Source organism: Capra hircus, chromosome 14, assembly GCF_001704415.2.
Source record: "Capra hircus breed San Clemente chromosome 14, ASM170441v1, whole genome shotgun sequence".
NCBI classification, from domain to species: Eukaryota; Metazoa; Chordata; class Mammalia; order Artiodactyla; family Bovidae; genus Capra; species Capra hircus.
In genome coordinates, this window is record NC_030821.1 from 89306404 (window position 1) to 89329942 (window position 23539).

The window sequence follows — 23539 nt, forward strand, 5'->3', positions numbered from 1 at the left end:
AATCAGGCAAAATGCTTAGTCCCATGTTTCCCATAAAATAGGCACTTAATAAATGCTATTATATTTTGTGGTAATTGTTGCTATGATTTTTCAAAAGGTTTCCAACTGTAGAAATTTAACAACTGTAGAAATTTAAAATTTGCCTATTTATATTAATTGGATAGCTCTTAAAAGGCAGTTCTGTCAGGAAATGTAAATATTCCCTAATTATCACATACTTCTTTGTTTTGAATAATCATGGACAGCTATGTTTTTGCATTGTCTACTTTTGAAGATCACAGTTACAGAAGGAAAAACGAAAATTCTTCTATGGTTTTGGTTTCATTTAACAAGCACTTTGAGAAGATACCTTTGTGCCTCAGACAATGTGCTGGAAATTACAGGGTAAACAAATTGAAAAAGAAACTACAGGCCCTTTAGAGTTTACAGTCTAATAGAATGGATGAGATAAGAACACAAACACTATAATATTGTAAGATAGAGCAAGATTACTTCTATGAGGTTTGAAGGTACAGATCATATCATGATTGCAGTTATCTGAAAAGAATTCAGGAAGGAGAAAAGAGAGATAACAATTTAACAAAAGGATTTGGGGAAAACATTTAAAGTCATAGAAGTGCATAATTCAGGGAGTAACAGCAGGATCCCTGGGCTTTCTTTGGGAATGGTGAGTAGTTCATTCTGTTTGGCATTAGGGACCCGCGGCAGTAGAGGAGCAGTGGGGTGGACCAACATAATACTTCACAGATCATGCTGAGATTCTGCATAAACTATATCAAGACTATTTTTAAAAGGTGCATGATAGCTGAGCTCAAAAGAAAGACAAAAATATTTAGATATCAGGAGTGAAGGAAAAGAAGAAATGAATGCGAGAGTCATAGGGGGAAGTTGATACCACAGCAGCCTGGCAGGGTTTCTGATTATACATGAATCCTGGGTACTGGAGGTTGAGTTTCTAAAGCTTTGTTAGATCTGGTGACAAGAGCACCTTCCACATGAGTCGTGGAGCAAGCTGGCCTGCACAAGGCTAAGTCGTGGAACAAGCTGAATCAAGCTCCCTGCAACAAGCTGGCACTATCTTGACTGCTCTGGCTTCATGGATGAAACAAACTCTATAGATCTATGATGGGTCTAAAAAAATTAAGTTTATACAAGATTTTAGGAAAAAGAGGGAAGAAATTACCTTTCAGAAACTGAAAGGCTAGCTGAACTATAAATAGAAGGAATTAACATGGAGACTAACATAAAGTGATACAGTATCATTGAATTGCCTGAGGCCCTCACCCTCAGAGAAACAGACTCAAAGCTAGTCCTTAACAACTCTTTCACAAACCAACAGCATGAGGGTCCCAAAGGATAAACACACCTCAATGAATATGAGTTGACAATAATTTCAGATATCATGAGGGAAAGTTAGCAAACACAAGAATGAAGGGAATTAGTGATGCAAGTAGAAATATTAGAAAATATGAAAGAAATGATCATGTGTTTGTTGAAAATAATTTGAGCAATAAAAGAACAGAAGACATAGTTGAAAAATGCAGCTCTGTGAAACAATGATCTAGAACTTCTATAAGTGGAAAATAATGTCATTGAAACTAATGAGCAGAATAAAGAACCAGTTAGATATAGTTAAGAAAGAATTAATGATCAGAAGTTAGTTTGGAAAAAGATCACTCAGAAGCCAGAATAGACACAGAAATGAAAATAGTAATAGAGAACTTAGAACAATAAGAGTAAAATGAGACAGTTTAGTGTACATTTAATAGAAATGTATATAATATAATGGAAATGTAGTCCAGAAGTAGAGTACATAGAGATTGCATTATGAATTAGTACTTAAGAATTTTCCAGTGTGGAAGACAGATAATATATTCAGATTTAAAAGAATTGTGAATAAATATATGCAAGTCCATAGTAACTTAATCTGCATTGTACTAAAAACAAAATGAAAAATACTAAAAACTACCACTAAGAAAAGACGAGTAATCTACAAAAGATCAACTGTGTAACTTGCAACAAGAGAGACATGGAATCACATTGTAAAAATGCTAAAAGGGAAATAAAAACATTCTCACATAAAAGATCGATTGAAAATGAGTATAATTTTTATACAAAGTACATCAGAGATTGAACAAGTTACCATTCATAGGACCTTACTAAAAGATTAGAAAAAAGGAAAATATGCTCTGAAAGAAGAAGAGAATTTAAGAATCAATGGTTGAGAAGCAGTAGTGAATAAATAGATTAAATGTATTGCTGGTTTTAAAAATCAACAATAATAAAAGTAAAGAATAGTATGAAGAGTTCAAAATTAAAGTGGATTGAATTATTAACGAGCAATAAAGATGTAAAGACTGAAATGATAACTCACTGGATAGAAACAATAGGAGAATAGGTTTGGATGAATAAAATGAGATAGATAGAAGATTGGAATTGTCAGTTAGGATTATATTTGTTTGGCCTTGTAAGTTAAATAATAAAGGGCATATTTGATTTAATATGAAAATGGATGGATTTTTTGGTGGACCTTTTTTCCCCCGCAGAAGAGGAGCAACTTGTTCAAAGATGTGAAAAGTAGGATAATTAGCTTGGGGAAAGACTCAGTTAAACCAGTTAGGATAGTATTCTTAAGACTGTGATGATAGGTCTTGAAACCTGTACCAGATTCCATCTTGTTCACAGGTAAAAAGGATGGGTATGAGAAACATAACATAGCTAGTATTTAGAGAAATTAGAAATTGAAGATAAGAAGGGAAAACAGTTGCTGTGTCCATTTTTAATCTCTTTGTATTAGCCCACCCTAGCAACTATTTGGTTGTTTTAGCAGACAAATCAAATGATTTGTTAATTTGTTTGTTTGTTTTTGGCTGTGCTGGCTCTTTCTTGCTGTGAGGACTTTGCTCTCCAGTTAAGGCAAGTGGAGGCTGATCTCTAGTCGTGGTGTGAGAGCCTCTCTTCGTGACGGCTCCTCTTTGCTGTGGAGCAGTGATTCCAGGGCGCATGGGCTTCAGTCGTTGGAGCAGGTGGGCTCAGTAGTTGCAGCTCCTGGACTCTAGAGCACAGACTCAGTGGTTGCTGTGAGTCATGTGGGATCTTCCTGGATCAGGGACCCGACCCGTGTCTCCCGCATTGGCAGGCAGATTCTTTAACACTGAGCCACCAGGGAAGCCCTCGGACAACATCGAAATCCAGGTTTGATGATTCCAACTGTTCTTTAAACATAGTATGCTCGTAAGGTTTTCAGAGAGAATGCTTAGTAGGTAATTGTTGAGTTTAATTTACAGCTTAAAGAGTTGTGGGATTCAAGTCAGATTTCATACTTCTGATTTTGATTTTGAAGACAAACAAAGAATATTAGTTGAAAGGAAATAGCAAGATGAGGGGTATGTGTTTGTGTGTGTTTCTCAGTTACGTTTGACTCTTGCAACCTGATGGACTGTAGCCCACCAAATTCCTCTGTCCATGGGATTCTCCAGGCAAGAATACTGGGGTAGGTTGCCATGCCTTTCTCCAAACAAGATAAAGTATTGGCATATAAATAAGGTACCAAAGTCAGGCTATATTTTAAGAGAAGGAAAGGCTGGAAGAGAATGAAGACTGAAAAATGGGTGGGATTCAAAATCATTGAGGTTTAACCAAAGGGTTATATCATGGAGATGAGAACAAGATGATAGTGAGGAACAGCATGAAACAGAGAAAGATGAGATGAGCAAACCCACTTTGAACTCTATTTCTTCATGATCCAGAAAAGAGAAGAGGAGTCCAGGAGATAAACATGGATTCATCATTCTGGGAAAAAGTGGTGAAAGGGTAGGCCCAAGGTAGGAACTCTTGTGTTATGGAAGGAAGGTCAAGAAACTGTCATTGTTTTTCACCTAAATACATTCTTAATGTGTCTTACCCAAATACCCTTTATACCTTTTATAAATGCTCCCAGTAGCCTATGCTACTGTGTACAGATATTACAAGGTATTTGTCCTGAGCACCTTCCATATATAGACAATGCCAGGAAGGATGCTAATTAGTACCAGTTGTGAGAGCTGGTTTGTGGTCTGGTCATCTGTCTCAAAGATCAGGACTGAGAACAGCTCATCCTACATAAGCCTGCTAAGCAGCTGTCAGCTGGCAATGACTAATTTCTACTGACTGGGCCAAATTTGGTACTGACCCAGACATGAAAGTCTGCCTTTCCTAGCTCTGATTAGTTGAGGCATCTGAAGCTCTCTGTATTATTTTTATTGCAAACAGAAACCATGTCTGAATGGTGCATTCCTCAAGATTCAAGTCAATGTTGTGATGCTTTTGTCTGAGGGGAAGGATGCATTATGTCCATATGAATCAGACCCTCACCGGTATAGGTGCTCATGCTCAGCCGCTCAGCCATGTCTGACTCTTTGTGCCTCCATGGACCATAGTCCACCAGGCTCCTCCATGAATGTAGCTTTCCAGGCAAGAATACTGGGGTGGGTTGCCATTTCCTCCTCCAGGGCATAGGAGGGGATTGACAAAACAATAGATGGTCAGCTGAGTTGAATAGTCAGCTGTTTACCTTGGCAAGCATTGCCGCATCATGTTCCTAGTGGAGAACTGTCTAAGTGTTCCTTGGCTTTGAATATCTCAGCTGTGATTTGTACTACGAGTACCAAACTGAGAACTGAGGTCTGCAAAATGATTTAGGGTAGATTTTATTAACTTCATTTTTGTTCACCATTTCACACTCTACCTACTGAAGGAGATACTTTTGAGTCCAGGAGCTGCACTGTCTCTGCAGGTCAGGGAGTTTATTTATCTTGTTTTATCTGATACCATGTTTTCTATGGATTATGCTATGAGACAGCTTAGGAAAACTTTCCAAGTGTGCCTAACTTAATCCCACAGAAATTAAAAGACACTTGTTGCTTGGAAGGAAAGCTGTGACAAACCTAGACAGTATATTAAAAAATAGAGATCTCTCTTTGCCAAAGAAGGTCCTACTAGTCAAAGCTATGGTTTTTCTAGTAGTCATGTATGGACGTGAGAATTAGACCTTAAAGAAGGCTAAGTACCAAAGAACTGATGCTTTTGAATTGTGATGCTGGAGACTCTTGAGAGTTCCTGGGACTGTAAGGAGATCAAACTTGTCAATCATAAAGGAAAACAACCCCGAATATTCATTGAAAGGACTGATGCTAAAGCTGAAGCTCCAGTACTTTTGCCACCTGATGTGAAGAGCCAACTTGTTGGAAAAAAGGAAAACGTGATGCTGGGAAAAATTGAAAGTAAAAGGAGAAGGGGGCAGCAGAGGATGAGATGGTTAGATAGCATCCTGGACTCAATGGACATGAATTTGAGGAAACTTCTGGAGATAGAAGACAGAGAAGCCTGGCGTGCTACCGTCCATGGGGTCACAAAGAGTCAGACACGACTTAGCAATTGAACAACAACAACTTAATCCAAGAACTTACTGAGCTTAGAAGGAATCATTTAATAATTCATTTACTAATTTGTCCAACATATTAAGTCTACTAGGTACTGAGAGTAAAACTGTAAACATAATACACAAAAATCTCTTCTTTCACATGGCTTCTGTTTTAATGTGGGAAGCAGAAAAATAAATGAGACATAAGATAGATGCACAATGGTAGGTAAGGTTAAGCACAAAGAAGGTAAGATATTTTTTGAAAAGCTAAATTAATACCTAAATAAATAAAAGGGTAAGATAATTGAGAATGACAAGGATGCCTTTTAGATAGGAAGTCAGGTAAGACTTGTGTGAGGAAATGACAGGAACACATGTGGATCTCTGTGGGAAGACTATTCCAGACAAAGGCAAAAGCAGGGCAAAGACCCTGAGACAAGCACGTATTTAAAGGTGAGGAAGATGAAAAAGACCAGAGTGACCAGAACACAGTGAATCAGAGGAAAAATGTTAGAGTCTCCAGGAACTAGATCACTTGGGGCACACAGATCACGATGAACTGGGAGCTTTTCTGTATGCTATAGCTGTGCTGACTATGTAGGCTTGTGTGGGTTTATTTTAATTAAAAATATATATATTTTTAAAACTTGAAAGCGTATAGGCATATTTTTCAAGGCTGAGAAGAGACATGACAAACTGTCTCTGATGACTTCAATTATATAAATAGTAAGTTGAAATATTTAAATAAAAAACCTAGGCAACCCTGGCTTCAAAGCCCATTTCATCGCATTCCATCATAAAGATATAGTCGGAATATCATAGCTGAGTTCACTCTAGCATACTTTTATTGTGCTATATTCTAAGGCTATGAACAAGGCAAAAAAACCTACCCTTAAAGTTCAGAAAGACTACTGGGACAGAAGACATATAAGCAAAGGATTATATTTAATTCAACGTGATAGAGTAGCTGATGGATGTATGAGTTAAGAACACACAGAAGGAGCTGATTAACTCAGTTTAGATATTTAGAAGAACTAGGACTACCTGAGGGGTAAAAAAAAAAAAAAAAGAGAGAGAGAGAGAGGGGAATGGGTGCCATATCCAGTGCAAACAATATGACATTATGGCACACGTAACCTGAATTATCACTAGTTTAGAGGCAGGCCTGGAGTTCAGCCTGGTAGCACACATCATCACAGTACCCCAGCCTGCTTCTATTGGGGGATCAGCATTCTTTCTGATTGGCCAACACAGTGTCTGCATCTTAGATTGAGTATCACTCCATAGTGACGAGGATTGAGACCATAGAGATAAGCAACCGCTGGATCATTGCTGGACCATCCATTCTCTGGGTCAGGTGTTGATGGCTGGCACTAAGGGGAGACCAGAGAGGAATTAGAAAATGGAAAGAAATAAACTCCATTGACATGTTATGTTTTTAATGTAACACAAATAACAGAGCATGTCTCTGAAGATTTTTATTTTCCCAAAATATATTTAGAGTTTTCGAGACTAAGGAATATTTAAATGTCTGAAGTGTCAAGGAAGCACTTTTAAAAATATATTTTAAAGAAAATTCCTAACTCCGAGATTAATTCAGATTGATTGCTGTACCTCAAAGGATTTGTTAACACTTTTCTTAATGGGAAATTGATGGTTATAGTATTACACTTGAACCTTTCTAGGCCAGTCTTTCTCTGGTGTGTTAGTTCCTAAGTATTTCATGATCTTTTGATAAGTTAATGTTATCACAAATTTAGCAATGGGATGATAAAGATTAACCTTCTATTAAGTAAACATGTAGTGTATCCTTGCTATGAGTTTACCTGCTTTTACTGTAACATTCTTCCATGTGATAAGATGCTTTTCTTCCCTTGGACTGGATGATGAACAAATATGAAAACTGACAGTGTATTTCTCTGGTCATCAAACTAATTTAAGTCTTGCCTCTCAATGATTCATTCCACTGCTAAAAACCTAGCTGAGAGATTTTTATGTTGTTGTTGCTTATTCCTTTATAAAATGAAGCTAACTTAATCTAGTGTTCAGTCATGTTCATCATAGTTGACCTCTAAAGTTTAACTAAATGTCTGTCTTAAGCTAAATGTCATTGTGAAAACTTTTTTTGCTGCTACATAAAGATGTGTTTACTTTAAGAAGTAAAGCAAAAATCATTAAACTCAGCTTCTTAAATACAAAAGGATATTTTGACGTGTTTATAGTCTCCCATCTCTGCTCACCCCTCACTGAACAACCTCCCATGTTTACCATGTGCAAAGCTATTTTTTTAAATTTTTATTTCAGTTAAAACCGTAAATTAATACATGCTTCCTGCAAAATGCTAAATTATGTTTTCTGAAAACTAGAAAAGGCAAGTCCATCAAGCCTGCCAAAATGTGGACACAGATTCTGGCAGTTTATCCTTGCTAGGGTGGGAAACATGCAACTTAGTTTTGAAACCTTCCCAAGTTTTGCAGTGCTATTGGAAAGTCAGCTCTATAGTTTTAAGCACATTTGTGTGATGAAGCTATGTGGAGAAACAGTAATGAAGATTCTGATGTTTATTCTGTTCTGTTGACCATCACAGATCAAAGAACACCTTGCAAAGGGGCAGAGAATGCTGGCGGGTGATGGGATGTCCCAGGTCACCAAGACACTGCTGGATTTAACTCAGAGGAAAAACTTCTATGCGGGCGATCTTCTGATGTCGGTTGAAATCCTCAGGAATGTGACGGACACCTTTAAAAGGGCAAGTTACATCCCTGCCTCTGATGGCGTCCAGGTAAGGGAGGCAATTCCATGAAGGAATACCAAGTGAGCTTGGGGTCACTTATGGGCCTGAGGAGCCGGTACAGCCCCCTTGGAGGATTCCTGGTCTGGAGCGGGGCATGCTCCCTTCTGTTGGGGAAGAATCCAAGCTGTGTGCAGTGCGAGCTCTGGAAGTGACCCCAATTCCTTAGTCATTCTGCCCTTCAGTGTCCTCAACAAACATAATGCACCTCAAGGAGAGAGTGAGTAAGAATGTGTGTGAAGCGATTTGAGCCGTTGGCTAAAAGACACTATAGCAAATTCAAGGTTGTAGCATGGATCTTTTATTCCCACACTTAATAACACAATCTTGCCATAGGAGACTATTAAAAGTACATTAAGCATAATGAAAGTACATTGACTATAGCATGCAAAGAAGACATGGTTTAAGTTTTGTTTGGAGTTTTGTTATTAGACGGGGGAAGGCCATACTTAATTTTGTGGAATTATTGCCTGAAAATGCCGGGCAAGTAGAGAATTGTCCTAGATAGGAAAATAAGTTCAGTAACTCCTCAACAGCCTGTTTGTTATGGGAAACTTCTAGAACGGCATCATTTGTTTCCCATAGTACAGTTTAAGTACTCATCCAATTTTAGAATTGTCTTTGCCATTAAGACCAAGCTTGTTGAATGGCAAACAAAGCATATTTGATGCAACACTAGTTTGGATTTCGGTTCAAGTTTTCTTGTGCTGTAGGCTAAGATGTACTCCTGCCAAGAATACTGAGTTGGTTTTTGAGTTAGTTTTGTGTTTTCAGCATAATGTTCTTCTGTATCTCTGCATGAAGTTCATTAACATAAAAGTTTGGCAAAACTCCCACATCAGGTAATTTTCTTTCAGCCCACTCTTCCTTTGGGAGTTTTATTTGCATTTCACTTAGAGAATGCAGAGGGTGGGTTTTTTCAGTGTTTTTGTTTGTTTGTTGTTTTGCTTTGTTTTGACCAGAGATTGAAGGGAAAGAGGAATAGAATGCTTTTTGGTATCATGGAATTATTCATAAATAATACCTATGCCCTAATTTGTATACAGATTCATATAGTACTTAAATTATATAAATATTTTGTTCATAGTAGCTGCAATAAGAATTAGTGGGGCTGTGGTATATACAATATTATATTACCTGTGTCTGGGAATACATTTTTAACTGTAAAAATACATTGCAGGGAGGAAGAGTGGAAGATACTGTCATTTGAGCATTTCGATTCTTTTTTTTTTGTTGTTGTTGTTGGTTTTTTGGCTGCACTGCAGTGCTTGCAGGAACTTAGTTCCATGACCAAAGAGTAAACCCAGGCCCTTGCAGTGAAAGTACTTGTTCCTAACACACTGGACTAACAGGGAACTCCTAAAACTTTTATTACTTTGTTGTAGTTATTCGGTGGCTGTCATGGACTGGAGCACAACAGGCTTCCCTGTCCTTAACTATCTCCCAGAGTTTGCTCAAACTCATGTCCATTGAGTCAGTGATGCCATCCAACCATCTCATCCTCTGTTGCCCCCTTCTTCTCCTGCCCTCAATCTTTCCCAGCATCAGGGTCTTTTCCAACGAGATGGGGTTTGATCCCTGGGTCAGTAGGATTTGGAGAAAGGAATGGCTACCCATTCTATTGTTGCCTGGAGAATTCCATGGACAGAGGAGCCTGGCAGGCTACAGTTCATGGGGTTGCATAGAGTCAGACATGACTATTCAACTAACACTTTGTTGCTGTATAAAGAATGAAAGTTTTCCAGTTTTAAAAATGTAATAAAGTTAGCAAGTACAACTTTTCTCCTTAGTTCTGAAATGCTTCTATCCAAGCATTTACATTGTGAAAATTACATGCGAACTCCTTGACGTAAAGTACAAGTTGTAATTTGAAAAATCGTCAGATTCTTGTGTTTACAGAGGAAACATCAGGCAGAAAGCTGCAGTCATTGAGCTCTTGGGCCTCTCTGTGCTGTCGAGAATGTAGGACTTGAAGGTTTTAATCGTACTTAAATTACAATACCCAGATTGTGTTGGGGTCATGTTGTGAATGAACTTCTCATTGGAGGGCGTGTACTCCATAAACAATTAGTGTAACCAGAGGCTTTGTCATGGACATCAGCTGGTTTGACTTAAATAGAGCAATGTGATTGTGTTGTTTTATCTTGGTCAGAAACACCTTCCTGATTTTCTGTCCTACTCGGTAGTTAGTCCTCGGCATGCACACAAAATCTCAGCAGGCTGCTGTCCTGGTCATTTCTCACATAAATGAGCTGCCTTTTTCTACTCTGCTGTCTTGACTGGTGTCTTTCTAGGTACCTGGAAGCCTTCTTCTTCTGGAAGTCCTTCTTCATCTCTGCCTGTCCCACTCCAGGCGCAGTTGCTGCAAGTCTTTCTGAAGGCCAGTCCTGCAAGCCCCAGACTTCATCTGAAAATGACCTTTCTCATCTCTAAAATCCCAGGGGACTTTGCACCTCTTTTATTCTACCTTCCACAAACCATTTTGCACAAATCTTTTGGATGTATTTGTTGTCTTTGCTTGATGACAGCCTTACCCAGCACCTCTATGCCTTTACTCCCTGGGGCTCTGGGCACCTGTGATTAGCTTGGCTCATCAGACTTCATATGACATAAATTAAATTCATCATAAGTGCCATGTTCTCTTGCATTTTCACCTTGGTAGAATTACTGGTCCTTAGGGTGCTCCTGTAATATCATCTGGACTTTCCCCTTCTCTTCCTTTCCTGATGGGTCAGCCAGTACTGTGCTTCTTCCATCTGTCTTTCCTCTGTTAACCCACTGCTGTACCCTAACTTTGCCTTCTTTCAGTGACCCCAGCCTGCATTAGTTCCATGGCCTCTTTCCTTCCATACTCCCTCAGATCTCTCCCTACATCCCTACTCATCATGTGCGCTGTCCTGTTTGTTTACTTGCTAAGTCAGGTCTGACTCTTTGCGACCCCGTGGACTGTAGCCCTCCAGCCTCCTCTGTCCATGGGATTTCCGAGGCAAGAATACTGGAGTGGGTTGCCGTTTCCTTCTCCAGGGATCTTCTCAACCCACAGATTGAACCTGAGTCTCTTGCACTGGAAGGCGGATTCTTTTACTGCTGAGCCACCAGGGAAGCCCCATTGGCTCTCCTAGGATGGCCATGATTATGTCGTGATTAAGTGAGAACCCTTCACCTGGGCTCCAGGGTTGCCTTAAAGACAACCCAAAGCCTGTATTTTGCCTTCTAGTGTATACACAGTACCTGGATCACCTGTCTCTCCAGCCATGAACATGAACCACTCTCTCCCTTCACAGACCTAGAACTAAATCAACCACTTCCTGCCTCCTGGATGTGCTGTGTCTCTTGGCTCCAGGCCTTAGCTTCCTCTGTGCTTTCACACTGGCTTAGTCTCTCTCCATCTTCTAAATTAATCTCTTGATACTCTGGGCCTCTGCATGCCAGCAGCACGTTTCCTCCTGTATCTCTTTACATCTTGAGTTATTAGCAGTCATTTGTGAATCTTTGCAAAAGAAGAAATAGTCCTGATCAATCTTTGGATCCTAGCCTAGCTCCAAGTCCCCCTCATCCAAATAGGATTTAGCAGATTCTTGACTATACAAGGTGTGTAACAAATATTTGTTGAATTAACAGCAAAATTAATAATCATATAGACACCACTGAATTTTTATCCTTTTTTTAAAAACTGGGGAAAGAGCAACGACCAAAGAGATGTTAAGTAAAACTCTTTAGAGAGAATACATTCTTTTAAGTGTAGTTCTGTGCGAGGCTTTTTATGTAAAATGCCTAGAAAGGCTAGATTCAGTAAAAGATTAATACATTGATCAATCTTCTATCTCCATTGATACATTGATGAAAGTGAGATAGAATAGCCACAATCTGTTGAAATTAGGGTAAAAATAAGGTGTGCCTTTATGTCTTGGAGGGATAGAGCATAGTAATAATTTTATTTTGGGAAACTGGCTAGTAGAAAATTATTCCAAAGCTTTTTCCCTTCAGGCATATTCTTTCCAAACCCTGGAGTTTGGCATTATGGCCATATTTCCGCTCTTATTGGTTCTCTGCCGTAGTTTGGTCTTCCTGTTTCTAATCTGATGCAGATTCCTTCAAGATGCAGATCAAAAAGCATTTCTAGTCCAAAAATCTTCTCTTCAGATCTCAGGCAGAATTCAGTGTTTTCCTAATTGTCTTGACTTTTGAAACCTTGTAAATACCCAATGGACAGAGAATCCTGGCAGGCTACAGTCCATTGGGTCACAAAGAGTCTTTTTGTTGGTACTAAGACACAACTTAGTGACTAAAAAACAACAAAAATACTCCTATTAGAGCAGGTGTTTCACATAACAGTGAAATTATTTGTTTCCAGGCCTCTTTTCAGCAGTAAATTTTAAACTTGTTGAGAAGACAATTAGGTCCCTGGGGCTTAAGCTGGCACTTGGAGCATAGTAGACATGCAAATATTTGTTCAAGTAATTAGTGAGTATGAATAACATAGTAATATTTGAGGAATTTGCTTTACAAAAAAGAAAAGTACTCTAAGCTTCCAATTAAGAGAAAGAAAGAAAAAAAGAGAAGATTTATCCATTTACTTGTTTTTTCACCCCTGGGAAATTCATACCGAGTCACATTCTATCAGTGGAAGTTGAGTTTACACCACCCACACCTGGAACGATGGAACTTACAAAATTGAATCAGACATGCAAATTGAAATTTGTGCAATAACTATGTTGATGTTTTCAGACACATTTCTTAATCTTTATGTACCTTATTTCTTCATATCTAAAGAGTAAATAGTAGTAGAGTCTATTCCCATTAGTCATGGCAGTTATATTCTATAAGTGAAAGAATACTGAATCATTTACTAGCAGGGAAAATACAGGATGGATTCCTATAAGAATCTAGTAGTATAATTTCATCAACCAATTAATACATGACCTTGTTTGACTTATTTATGTATATATAACAATATATATGTTATTATCATATATTCATTATTATATATTTGTTTATATAAAACATCATTATTGTTACATATCATGCCTGAACAAAGCTTATCTAATACATATATTTTCTCTCTAAGGCATACCAGAGCTTTCTTGAATTTAGGAATGCTAGATAATCCTCCAACACTATGCTGGGAGCCATTTTAAACAGTGAAATTACCATCAAAAAGCACAAAATATATGGGAAAAAAACCCTTGGGCATTAAATTGGCCATGAGACACACTTGTTTACAGTATGTGGGCTGAGACCAAAACTCAGAGCATGGTCCTGTGACCTAAGCTCGGTATGTAGGCATGGGGTGACTCAAACTCACCACAAACTTCCACTTCCAATTTGTTTAGTAAATGCAAACCATATTCTTAGGAAAATTCTCAGAATGAGGAGGTCAAGAAGTCACATCGAGGGCTTTCCTGGTGACTCAGTGGTAAAGACGCTGCCTGCCAGTGTGGGGTACATGTGTTCCATCCCTGGTCCAGAAGACACCACATCCCGCAGAACAACTATGCTTTCTAGCCTGAGCAACCATGCTCTAGAGCCTGAGCCCAAGCACCAGAGAAGTTCTGTGCTCCGCAACAGGGGAAGCCACCACAATGAGAAGCTGAAGTTCACACACTGCATTAAAGAGTAGCCCCTACTCACTGCACCTAGAAAAAGCCCTAGTGCAGCAAGGACAATCCAACACAACCAAAACAGAAAGAAATTAAATTCTCAATAGAGTTGATGATTTTGGATAAGGTAAGCGTCTTCTCTCCTAAAACACTTGATGAGAAAGCAGGTATGTTGGATCTTTCTCATGTACCCATCAAGAATTAGGTGAGGATCCTTAAGTATCATTTCTCTTCTGCTTTCAGTATGAGGCCCTTTTGTTTTCTGTGTACAAAAGAGTGGATTGACAGATGGGGATGCATCTATGACTGTGATCATCCAAGGCCCTCATGTAATGATTAGCCTAATTTTCTTGACCAAATAGGATCTACTAAGGACTCTTTAGGTTTGGGATGGTACTGTAATGCTAACTAACATCCAAGACCTCACCTGATGCCTTGAGGTCCTCTGCTCAAAGAACATTGTGCAACCAGGAAGATTAATAATTTCCTGTAATAAATTAATAACTACAATATTTCCTATAGTTCATTATTTCCTATCAGTTCAGTTCAGTCGCTCAGTCGTGTCCGAATTTTTGAACCCTATGAATCGCAGCACGCCAGGCCTCCCTGTCCATCACCATCTCCCGGAGTTCTCTCAGATTCAAGTCCATCGAGTCCGTGATGCCATCCAGCCATCTCATCCTCGGTCGTCCCCTTCTCCTCCTGCCCTCAAACGCTCCCAGCATCGAAGTCTTTTCCAATGAGTCAACTCATCGCATGAGGTGGCCAAAGTAGTGGAGTTTCAGCTTTAGCATCATTCCTTCCAAAGAACACCCAGGGCTGATCTCCTTCAGAATGGACTGGTTGGATCTCCTTGCAGTCCAAGGGACTCTCAAGAGTCTTCTCCAACACCACACTTCAAAAGCATCAATTCTTCGGTGCTCAGCCTTCTTCACAGTCCAACTCTCACATCCATACCTGACTACTGGAAAAGCCATAACCTTGACTAGACGGACCTTAGTCAGCAAAGTAATGTCTCTGCTTTTGAATATGCTATCTAGGTTGATCATAGCTTTCCTTCCAAGGAGTGAGCATCTTTTAATTTCGTGGCTGCAGTCACCATCTGCAGTGATTTTGGAGCCCCCAAAAATAAAGTCTGACACTTTTCCACTGTGTCCCCATCTATTTCCCATGAAGTGATGGGACCGGAAGCCATGATCTTCATTTTCTGAACGTTGAGCTTTAAGCCAACTTTTTCACTCTCCTCTTTCACTTTCATCAAGAGGCTTTTTAGTTCCTCTTCACTTTCTGCCATAAGGGTGGTGTCATCTGCATATCTGAGGTTACTGATATTTCTCCCAGCAATCTTGATTCCAGCTTGTGTTTCTTCCAGTCCAGCGTTTCTCATGATGTACTCTGCATAGAAGTTAAATAAGCAGGGTGACAATATACAGCCTTGAGGTACTCCGTTTCCTATTTGCAACCAGTCTGTTGCTCCATGTCCAGTTCTAACTGTTGCTTCCTGACCTGCATACAGATTTCTCAAGAGGCAGGTCAGATGGTCTGATATTCCCATCTCTTTCAGAATTTTCCACAGTTTATTGTGATCCACACAGTCAAAGGCTTTGGCATAGTCAATAAAGCAGAAATAGATGTGTTTCTGGAACTCTCTTGCTTTTTCCATGATCCAGCAGATGTTGGTGATTTGATCTCTGGTACCTGAGCCTTTTCTGAAACCAGCTTGAACATCAGGAAGTTCACAGTTCATGTATTGCTGAAGCCTGGCTTGGAGAATTTTGAGCATTACTTTACTAGCATGTGAGATGAGTGCAATTGTGCAGTAGTTTGAGCGTTCTTTGGCATTGCCATTCTCTGGGATTGGAATGAAAACTGACCTTTTCCAGTCCTGTGGCCACTGCTGAGTTTTCCAAATTTGCTGGCATATTGAGTGCAACACTTTCACAGTATCATCTTTCAGGATTTGAAACAGCTCAACTGGAATTCCATCACCTCCACTAGCTTTGTTCATAGTGATGCTTTCCAAGTCCCACTTGACTTCACATTCCAGGATGTCGGGCTCTAGATGAGTGATCACACCATCGTGATTATCCAGGTCATGAAAATCTTTTTTATACAGTTCTTCCCTGTATTCTTGCCACCTCTTCTTAATATCTTCTGCTTCTGTTAGGTCCATACCATTTCTGTCCTTTATCGAGCCCATCTTTTCATGAAATATTCCCTTGGTATCTCTAATTTTCTTGACGAGATCTCTATTCTCTCCCATTCTGTTGTTTTCCTCTATTTCTTTGAATTGATCGCTGAAGGAGGCTTTCTTATCTCTTCTTGCTATTCTTTGGAACTCTGCATTCATATGCTTATATCTTTCCTTTTCTCCTTTGCTTTTCGCTTGTCTTCTTTTCACAGCTATTTGTAAGGCTTCCCCAGACAGCCATTTTGCTTTTTTGCATTTCTTTTCCATGGGGATGGTCTTGATCCCTGTCTCCTGCACAATGTCACAAACCTCATTCCATAGTTGATCAGGCACTCTATCTATCAGATACAGGCCCTTAAATCTATTTCTCACTTCCACTGTATAATCATAAGGGATTTGATTTAGGTCATACCTGAATGGTCTGGCGGTTTTCCCTACTTTGTTCAATTTGAGTCTGAATTTGGTAATAACAAGTTCATGATCTGAGCCACAGTCAGCTCCTGGTTTTGTTTTTGCTGACTGTATAGAGCTTCTCCATCTTTGGCTGCAAAGAATATAATCAATCTGATTTCGGTGTTGACCATCTGGTGATGTCCATGTGAAGAGTCTTCTCTTGTGTTGTTGGAAGAGGGTGTTTGCTATGACCAGTGCATTTTCTTGGCAAAACTCTATTAGTCTTTGCCCTGCTTCTTTCTGCATTCCAAGGCCAAATTTCCCTGTTACTCCAAGTGTTTCTTGACTTCCTACTTTTGCATTCCGGTCAGAATGTGGTCCACTGGAGAAGGGAATGTCAAACCACTTCAGTATTCTTGCCTTGAGAACCCCATGAACAGTATGAAAAGGCAAAATGATAGGATACTGAAAGAGGAACTCTCCAGGTCAGTAGGTGCCCAATATGCTACTGGAGATCAGTGGAGAAATAACTCCCGAAAGAATGAAGAGATGGAGCCAAAGCAAAAACAATACCCAGCTGTGGATGTGACTGGTGATAGAAGCAAGGTGCCATGCTGTAAAGAGCAATATTGCATAGGAACCTGGAATGTCAGGTCCATGAATCAAGGCAAATTGGAAGTGGTCAAACAAGAGATGGCAAGAGTGAACGTCGACATTCTAGGAATCAGCGAACTAAAATGGACTGGAATGGGTGAATTTAACTCAGATGACCATTATATCTACTACTGTGGGCAGGAATCCCTCAGAAGAAATGGAGTAGCCATCATGGTCAATGAGAGAGTCCGAAATGCAGTACTTGGATGCAATCTCAAAAATGACAGAATGATCTCTGTTCGTCTCCAAAGCAAACCATTCAATATCACGGTAATCCAAGTCTATGCCCCAACCAGTAATGCTGAAGAAGCTGAAGTTGAATGGTTCTATGAAGACCTACAAGACCTTTTAAAACTAACACCTAATTATTTCCTAGAATAAATAATAATTAGTATAAATTAATAATTTCATGGGAACGTAGGGAAGGTAATAGAGGATGATGACTCAGAGTGCTTGGTCTGTGGGCAGAGTCCTGAGCTTCTGGTCATGGCTCTGCTACTTGTCACCTGTCTGATGTTGGACAAGTGACTGGCTCTCTATGTGCCACCATATTCTCTTCTATCATGTAGAATGCTGGTACCCATGTGTAGTGCTGATGTGAGGGTTAAATCACTGTCTAAAAGTTATACAGCACATCAGTTCAGTTCAGTTCAATTTCTCAGTCATGTCTGACTCTTTGTGACCCCATGGACTGCAGCACACCAGGCCTCCCTGTCCATCACCAACTCCCGGAGTTTACTCAAACTCATGTCCATCGAGTCGGTGACGCCATCCAACCATCTCATCCTCTGTCATCCCCTTCTTCTCCTGCCTTCAATCTTTCCCAGCATATGGGTCTTTTCAGATGAGTCAGTTCTTCACATTAGGTGGCCAAAGTATTGGAGTTTCAACTTCAACATGAGTCCTTCCAATGAATATTCAGGACTGATTTCCTTTAGGATGGACGAGTTGGATCTCCTTGCAGTCCAAGGGACTCTCAAGAGTCTTCTCCAACACCACAGTTCAAAAGCATCAATTCTTCGGCGCCCAGCTTTCTTTATAGTCCAATTTTCACATCCATACATGACTATTGGAAAAACCATAGCCTTGGCTAGATGAAGCTTTGTTGGCAAAGTAATGTCTCTGCTTTTTAATATACTGTCTAGGTTGGTTATAACTTTTCTCCCAAAGAGTAAGCATCTTTTAATTTTGTACATGGCACACAGTAAAAGGTGAAGAAACCTGCCAACCCTTACGATTGGGGAAAGTGAGATTCTGACGGAGCGAACACCTGAAGCGTCTCTGGATCACACGTGTCTGCTGCCGCTGCAGACATATATTTTGTTGTCTCTGGGAACAGAGGAAGGTCAAGTGTTCCTCACAGCACTACCTAGGGACGAATGGGTTGCTGCATTTTTTTTTCTTTTCTTTCCCTACTCTTAGCACAGGAGAAGGGCAGGGAATATGTCAAGAAGCATGGGAGTCAGAAAAGAAGAATTAGTCCAAAAGGCTGACACCACAAGACCGTTTCATGGTTAACCAGCAAGTGGATGAGAGAATGGCTTGAATCAGTAGCCAGGGTTCCTGGCCCTGTGGAAGCCAGTTTGAGTCCAGCTGACAATCAATCTGAGTCACAGCAGATGCTGTTTTCAATGCTTGAAGCCTGAGAACATTCCTATTCTTTCTCTAGAGTACAGAGAAGTTATGCAATTCAAAGCTGTCTCTAGATAGTGTTGAGGGTGTTTCCCTGTTATTCAGAAGAAAAGAAGAGATTCAGTGCTGAATACCTGCTTTCAGTGGGGGAGATATTAAAGAATGCATCTTGCTTCACCCATCAACATGAGTAAATCCTACTGTGCACAGAATCTGGGAGATGGCTGCAAGCTGAGAGGAACTCAGGAAAGTTGGGTGTTTGTGGAATGCCACTTATTAACTGGTACATGTCATGTGGTGTACATGAACGGCTTTGGTGGAGCTCAAGAAAAAAAGATGAGGCATCTGATAAGCAGTCTTGCCCTTTTGGAATCCCTGGTTATTTCCTTCAGACTCAAGAAAACGTTGGCATTTGCACAAGCACAGTGTACAGATAGTCTTTTCTTGTGATTTCATTTATTATCAAATTTTCCTCTTAAGAAATTATCAGGGAATGTGTCAAGTCATGGGGCTGCCGTAATAGATACCGTGAACTGGGTGGTTTGAGCAACAGGAGCATGTTGCCTCACAGTTCTGCAGGCTGGAAGGGCACGGTCAGGGTGTGGGCAGGTGTGCTTCCCCGAGGCCTCTCTCCTAGCGTGCAGCGGCTGCCTTTCCCTGTGGCTTCCCAGGGCTCTCTTCCCTGCGTGCATCGCCCCTGATGTTGCTGTGTGTTCTCACAAGCACGCCTGTCAGGCTGGGTTAGGACCCAGCCTTTTTTTCACTTAATCACCTGTTCAAAGGCCCTGCCTTCAAATACAGTTGCCTTCTGACGTTTGCAGGGTTGAAAGCTTCAATGTAAGGATCAGGAGGCACACCAGTTTGAGCCCACCAGAGGGAATCTTGTAGGACTGGGAGAGTTCTCCTTTGGCCAAGAGAGGTGTGTGCCATGCACCCTCCCAGGTGACCAAGACTGCAGCCTGGAGTCTCTGTGGATGCTTGCCTTGCTGCAGGCTTGGCCTGTCTCATCTGGATTGGTCTCCCCAGGGGAGAGTCTTCTCTTCTTCCCCCACCTCCTCCATCACCTCCCTCACCTGGTTCTCTTTCTGTCTGCTTTATCTCCAGTGTTTGAACCCTGATTTTATCCCATTCGGCTCTATTCTTGGTAATTTTATTTTTCTGCAAAAGGCTCCAGATTTCCACTACAGATGCACAGATTCTGAGCTTCAGGCTTATGGGGCAGTGGAGGCTGGACATGTGTTCTCAGCTCCACCCCCGAGCCTCAGCTCCACCACAGCGGAGCTCCCAGCCAGCCTGGGTATGCCCCGCCGGGTCTGCTGTGTGCACGTGGGGCTGCCCGTCCTCGAGCCTGGGCCTGGCGTTGCTGCCGTCTGCCTCCTGGGCACCTGTCCCCCTGATTAAGGGGGCATCACCAGCATCGCCCCGTCACCTCTTCCCCTGATTAAGGGGGCATCACCAGCATTGCCCTATCGCCTTGTCCCCTGATTAAAGGGGCATCACCGCATTGGCTCGTCCCCTGATTAAGGGGGCATCACCAGGATCACCCCATCACCTCTTCCCCTGATTAAGCGGCATCACCAGCATCACCCCATCGCCTCATCCCCTGATTAAGGGGGCATCACCAGCATTGCTCTATCACCTTGTCCCCTGATTAAGGGGGCATCACCAGCATCACCACATTAGCTCGTCACCTGATTAAGGGGGCATCACCAGCATCGCCCCATCGCCTCGTCCCCTGATTAAGGGGGCGTCACCAGCATCGCCCCATCGCCTCGTCCCCTGATTAAGGGGGCATCACCAGCATCGCCCCATCGCCTCATCCCCTGATTAAGGGGGCGTCACCAGCATCGCCACATGGCCTTGTCCCCCTGATGAAGCCACTGCCCCCGGCCTCTGTGGATGACACAGGCTCCTTCCTGGATCCCTCGTTTTCCTTCTCACTTTCATGTCCCCTGTTTGCCACTGTTGGATTTTGTGTTTTCCTGAAACTTGTGTGACGAGACTCTGGTGGGATCTGGGCCCCTCTGAGCTAACCCCTGCCTCTGTCTCATCCTGTGTTAACAGTCTTCCTCCTCCACCCCTCAGCTCCTACTGAAGGGCACGTGGCTGCGTCTGCTTCCTCTCTCTCTTAAACACCTCAGGGTGCCCACCTGCCTGTCGTTTTCCCGGACCGTCCTGAGCCTGCCCCTGGTTGATGGCCCTTTCCTCACCCTGTTTTCAGCTCACACGTCATCTCCTCAGAAAGTTCTTTCCTGCTGGCTCTTCAACCTAATGCAGCCTTTCACACGCACACACATACAGACACTGTACACACACGTCTACCCATGTGTATACACATGCACTCATACACACAGACACACATATACACAAACACCCTCACATGCGCACTCATACACACAGACACACATATACACACATACCCACACAGACACGCTCGTATACACACAGACACATATACACACATATATACAAACACACACATAAACACTCATACACACAGACACACATATACACAAACACCCTCACATGCACACACACACACATATACACAAACACCCACACATGCGCACTCATACAGACACACATATACACACATACCCACACAGACACACTCATACACACACAGACACGTATATACACACATAGAGACAAACACCCACACATAAACACTCATACACACAGACACACATATACACAAACACCCTCACATGCACACACACACATATACACAAACACACATATACACAAACACCCACACATGCACACTCATACACACAGACACACATATACACACATACCCACACAGACACACTCATATACACACACAGACACACATATACACACATATACACAAACACCCACACATAAACACTCATACACACACACAGACACACATATACACAAATACCCACACATAAATACTCATACACACAGACACACATATACACAAACACCCACATATACACACTCATATACACACACAGAAATGTGTGTGTATATGTGTATGTATATGTGACTCTAAATGTGGGTTCCACAGGCTACACACTCATGCTGCCATTTAGAAAGAAAAAGAAATATTAACTGCTAGCAGTTCTCCCACAAAACATGAAGATTTGATTCTGGCTCTTTTAGAAGCAGTGCAGGTCCCGACCCAGACACACGTATACACACATATACACAAATACCCGCACATAAACACTCATACAGACAGACACACATATACACAAACACCCACACATATACACTCATACACACACACAGATACATTATACAAACATCCACACATACGCACTTATACACACACCCACAGATACACATATATACACATATACACAAAAACCTACACATATACACCAGGTGGTGCTAGAGGTAAAGAACCCGGCTGCCAGTGCAGGAGACATAAGAGACACGGGTTCAGTCCCTGAGTCGGGAAGATCCCCTGGAGGAGGAAATGGCAACCCACTCCAGCACTCTTGCCTGGAGACTCCCAGGGACACACGAGTCTGAGGGGTTACAGTCCATGGACTCACAAAAGAGTCAGAAACATTGACACGACTTAGCACAGCACACACCCTCACCATCCACACATACACACATGTACATAAGCATGCACACGCATACCCCTCCCCTCCCCAGTGACTCCCTGACCCCATACACTACTTTATTTTTGTATCATCACCTTAAGCCATGTTTTAGATGATTACTTGCTACTAAGTTTACTTCCCTTACACAGCACTGTGTAAGGTCCGTGAGGGCAGGACCTGTGAATGTCTTGCTCATTGTTGTTTTCCCAGCACTCGGAACTGGGACAAGTACATAGCAGGTATGCAGGAAGTATTCTAGAAAGAGTGCATTCATCTCTGCTTCACAAGTGTCCCCTGCGTCTTTCTGCACGCCCATCCCACGTCCACTGTCCCCTTCCACCCTCACAGTCTCTCCCTTGGGCTATAAACTCTCCCAGGGACATTCCTCTCTCCAGCCTTCTTACTCCCCAAAGCCCCTGGCTTTGCTACCTTCAGTGGATTTTTCTCTTTCTCCTGATGCCCTTCAGCTGCTAAACAAAGTAGCTCTCACTCCACTAGGGATGGGCAATGATGTACTGTACGGGCAAGGCCTACAGTATTGGACAAAGAGCAAGCTGTGTGTGAGAGGGATGGCTCCTTCCCGGGAAAGAATCAAGGCCACACATCCTCTTCTGTATTCGCCATGGCCCTCAGTTCAGTTCAGTCGCTCAATCATGTCTGACTCTTTGCGACCCCATGAACTGCAGTATGCCAGGCCTCCCTGTCCATAACCAACTCCCAGAGTTTACTCAAACTCATGCCCATTGAGTCGGTGATGCCATACAACCATCTCATCCTCTGTCGTCCCCTTCTCCTCCTGCCTTCAATCTTTCCCAGCATATGGGTCTTTTCAGATGAGTCAGCTCTTCACGTCAGGTGGCCAAAGTATTGGAGTTTCAGCTTTGGCATCATTCGTTCCAAAGAACACCCAGGGCTGATGTCCTTCAGAATGGACTGGTTGGATCTCCTTGTAGTCCAAGGGACTTTCAAGAGTCTTTTCTAACACCACAGTCCAAAAGCATCAATGCTTCAGCACTCAGCTTTCTTCATAGTCCAACTCTCACATCCATACATGACTACTGGAAAAACCATAGCTTTGACTAGATGGACCTTTGTTGGTGAAGTAATGTCTCTGCTTTTTAATATGCTGTCTAGGTTGGTCATAACTTTTCTTAAGCATCTTTTAATTTCATGGCTGCAGTCACCATCTGCAATGATTTTGGCACCCAAAAGTGGGTGTCTGTGCTCATGATGGCCTTGAGACTTAAAAATGACTTTTTCAAAGAATTTGTATAGTTGATTTACAATGTTGTC

The 23539-nt window shown here is 41.7% G+C and overlaps 1 protein-coding gene across 2 annotated transcripts in view; it reads left to right on the forward strand.

The window, feature by feature from the left end:
* Positions 1 to 23539, forward strand: part of ADGRB3 (adhesion G protein-coupled receptor B3) — an 883764-nt gene that overhangs the window by 407395 nt on the left and 452830 nt on the right. For both annotated transcript variants that reach the window (XM_005688755.3, XM_018058811.1), the window contains one exon: positions 7989 to 8183. In XM_005688755.3, the coding sequence (XP_005688812.1) occupies positions 7989 to 8183 (195 nt within the window). The remainder of the gene's footprint in view (positions 1 to 7988; positions 8184 to 23539) is intronic.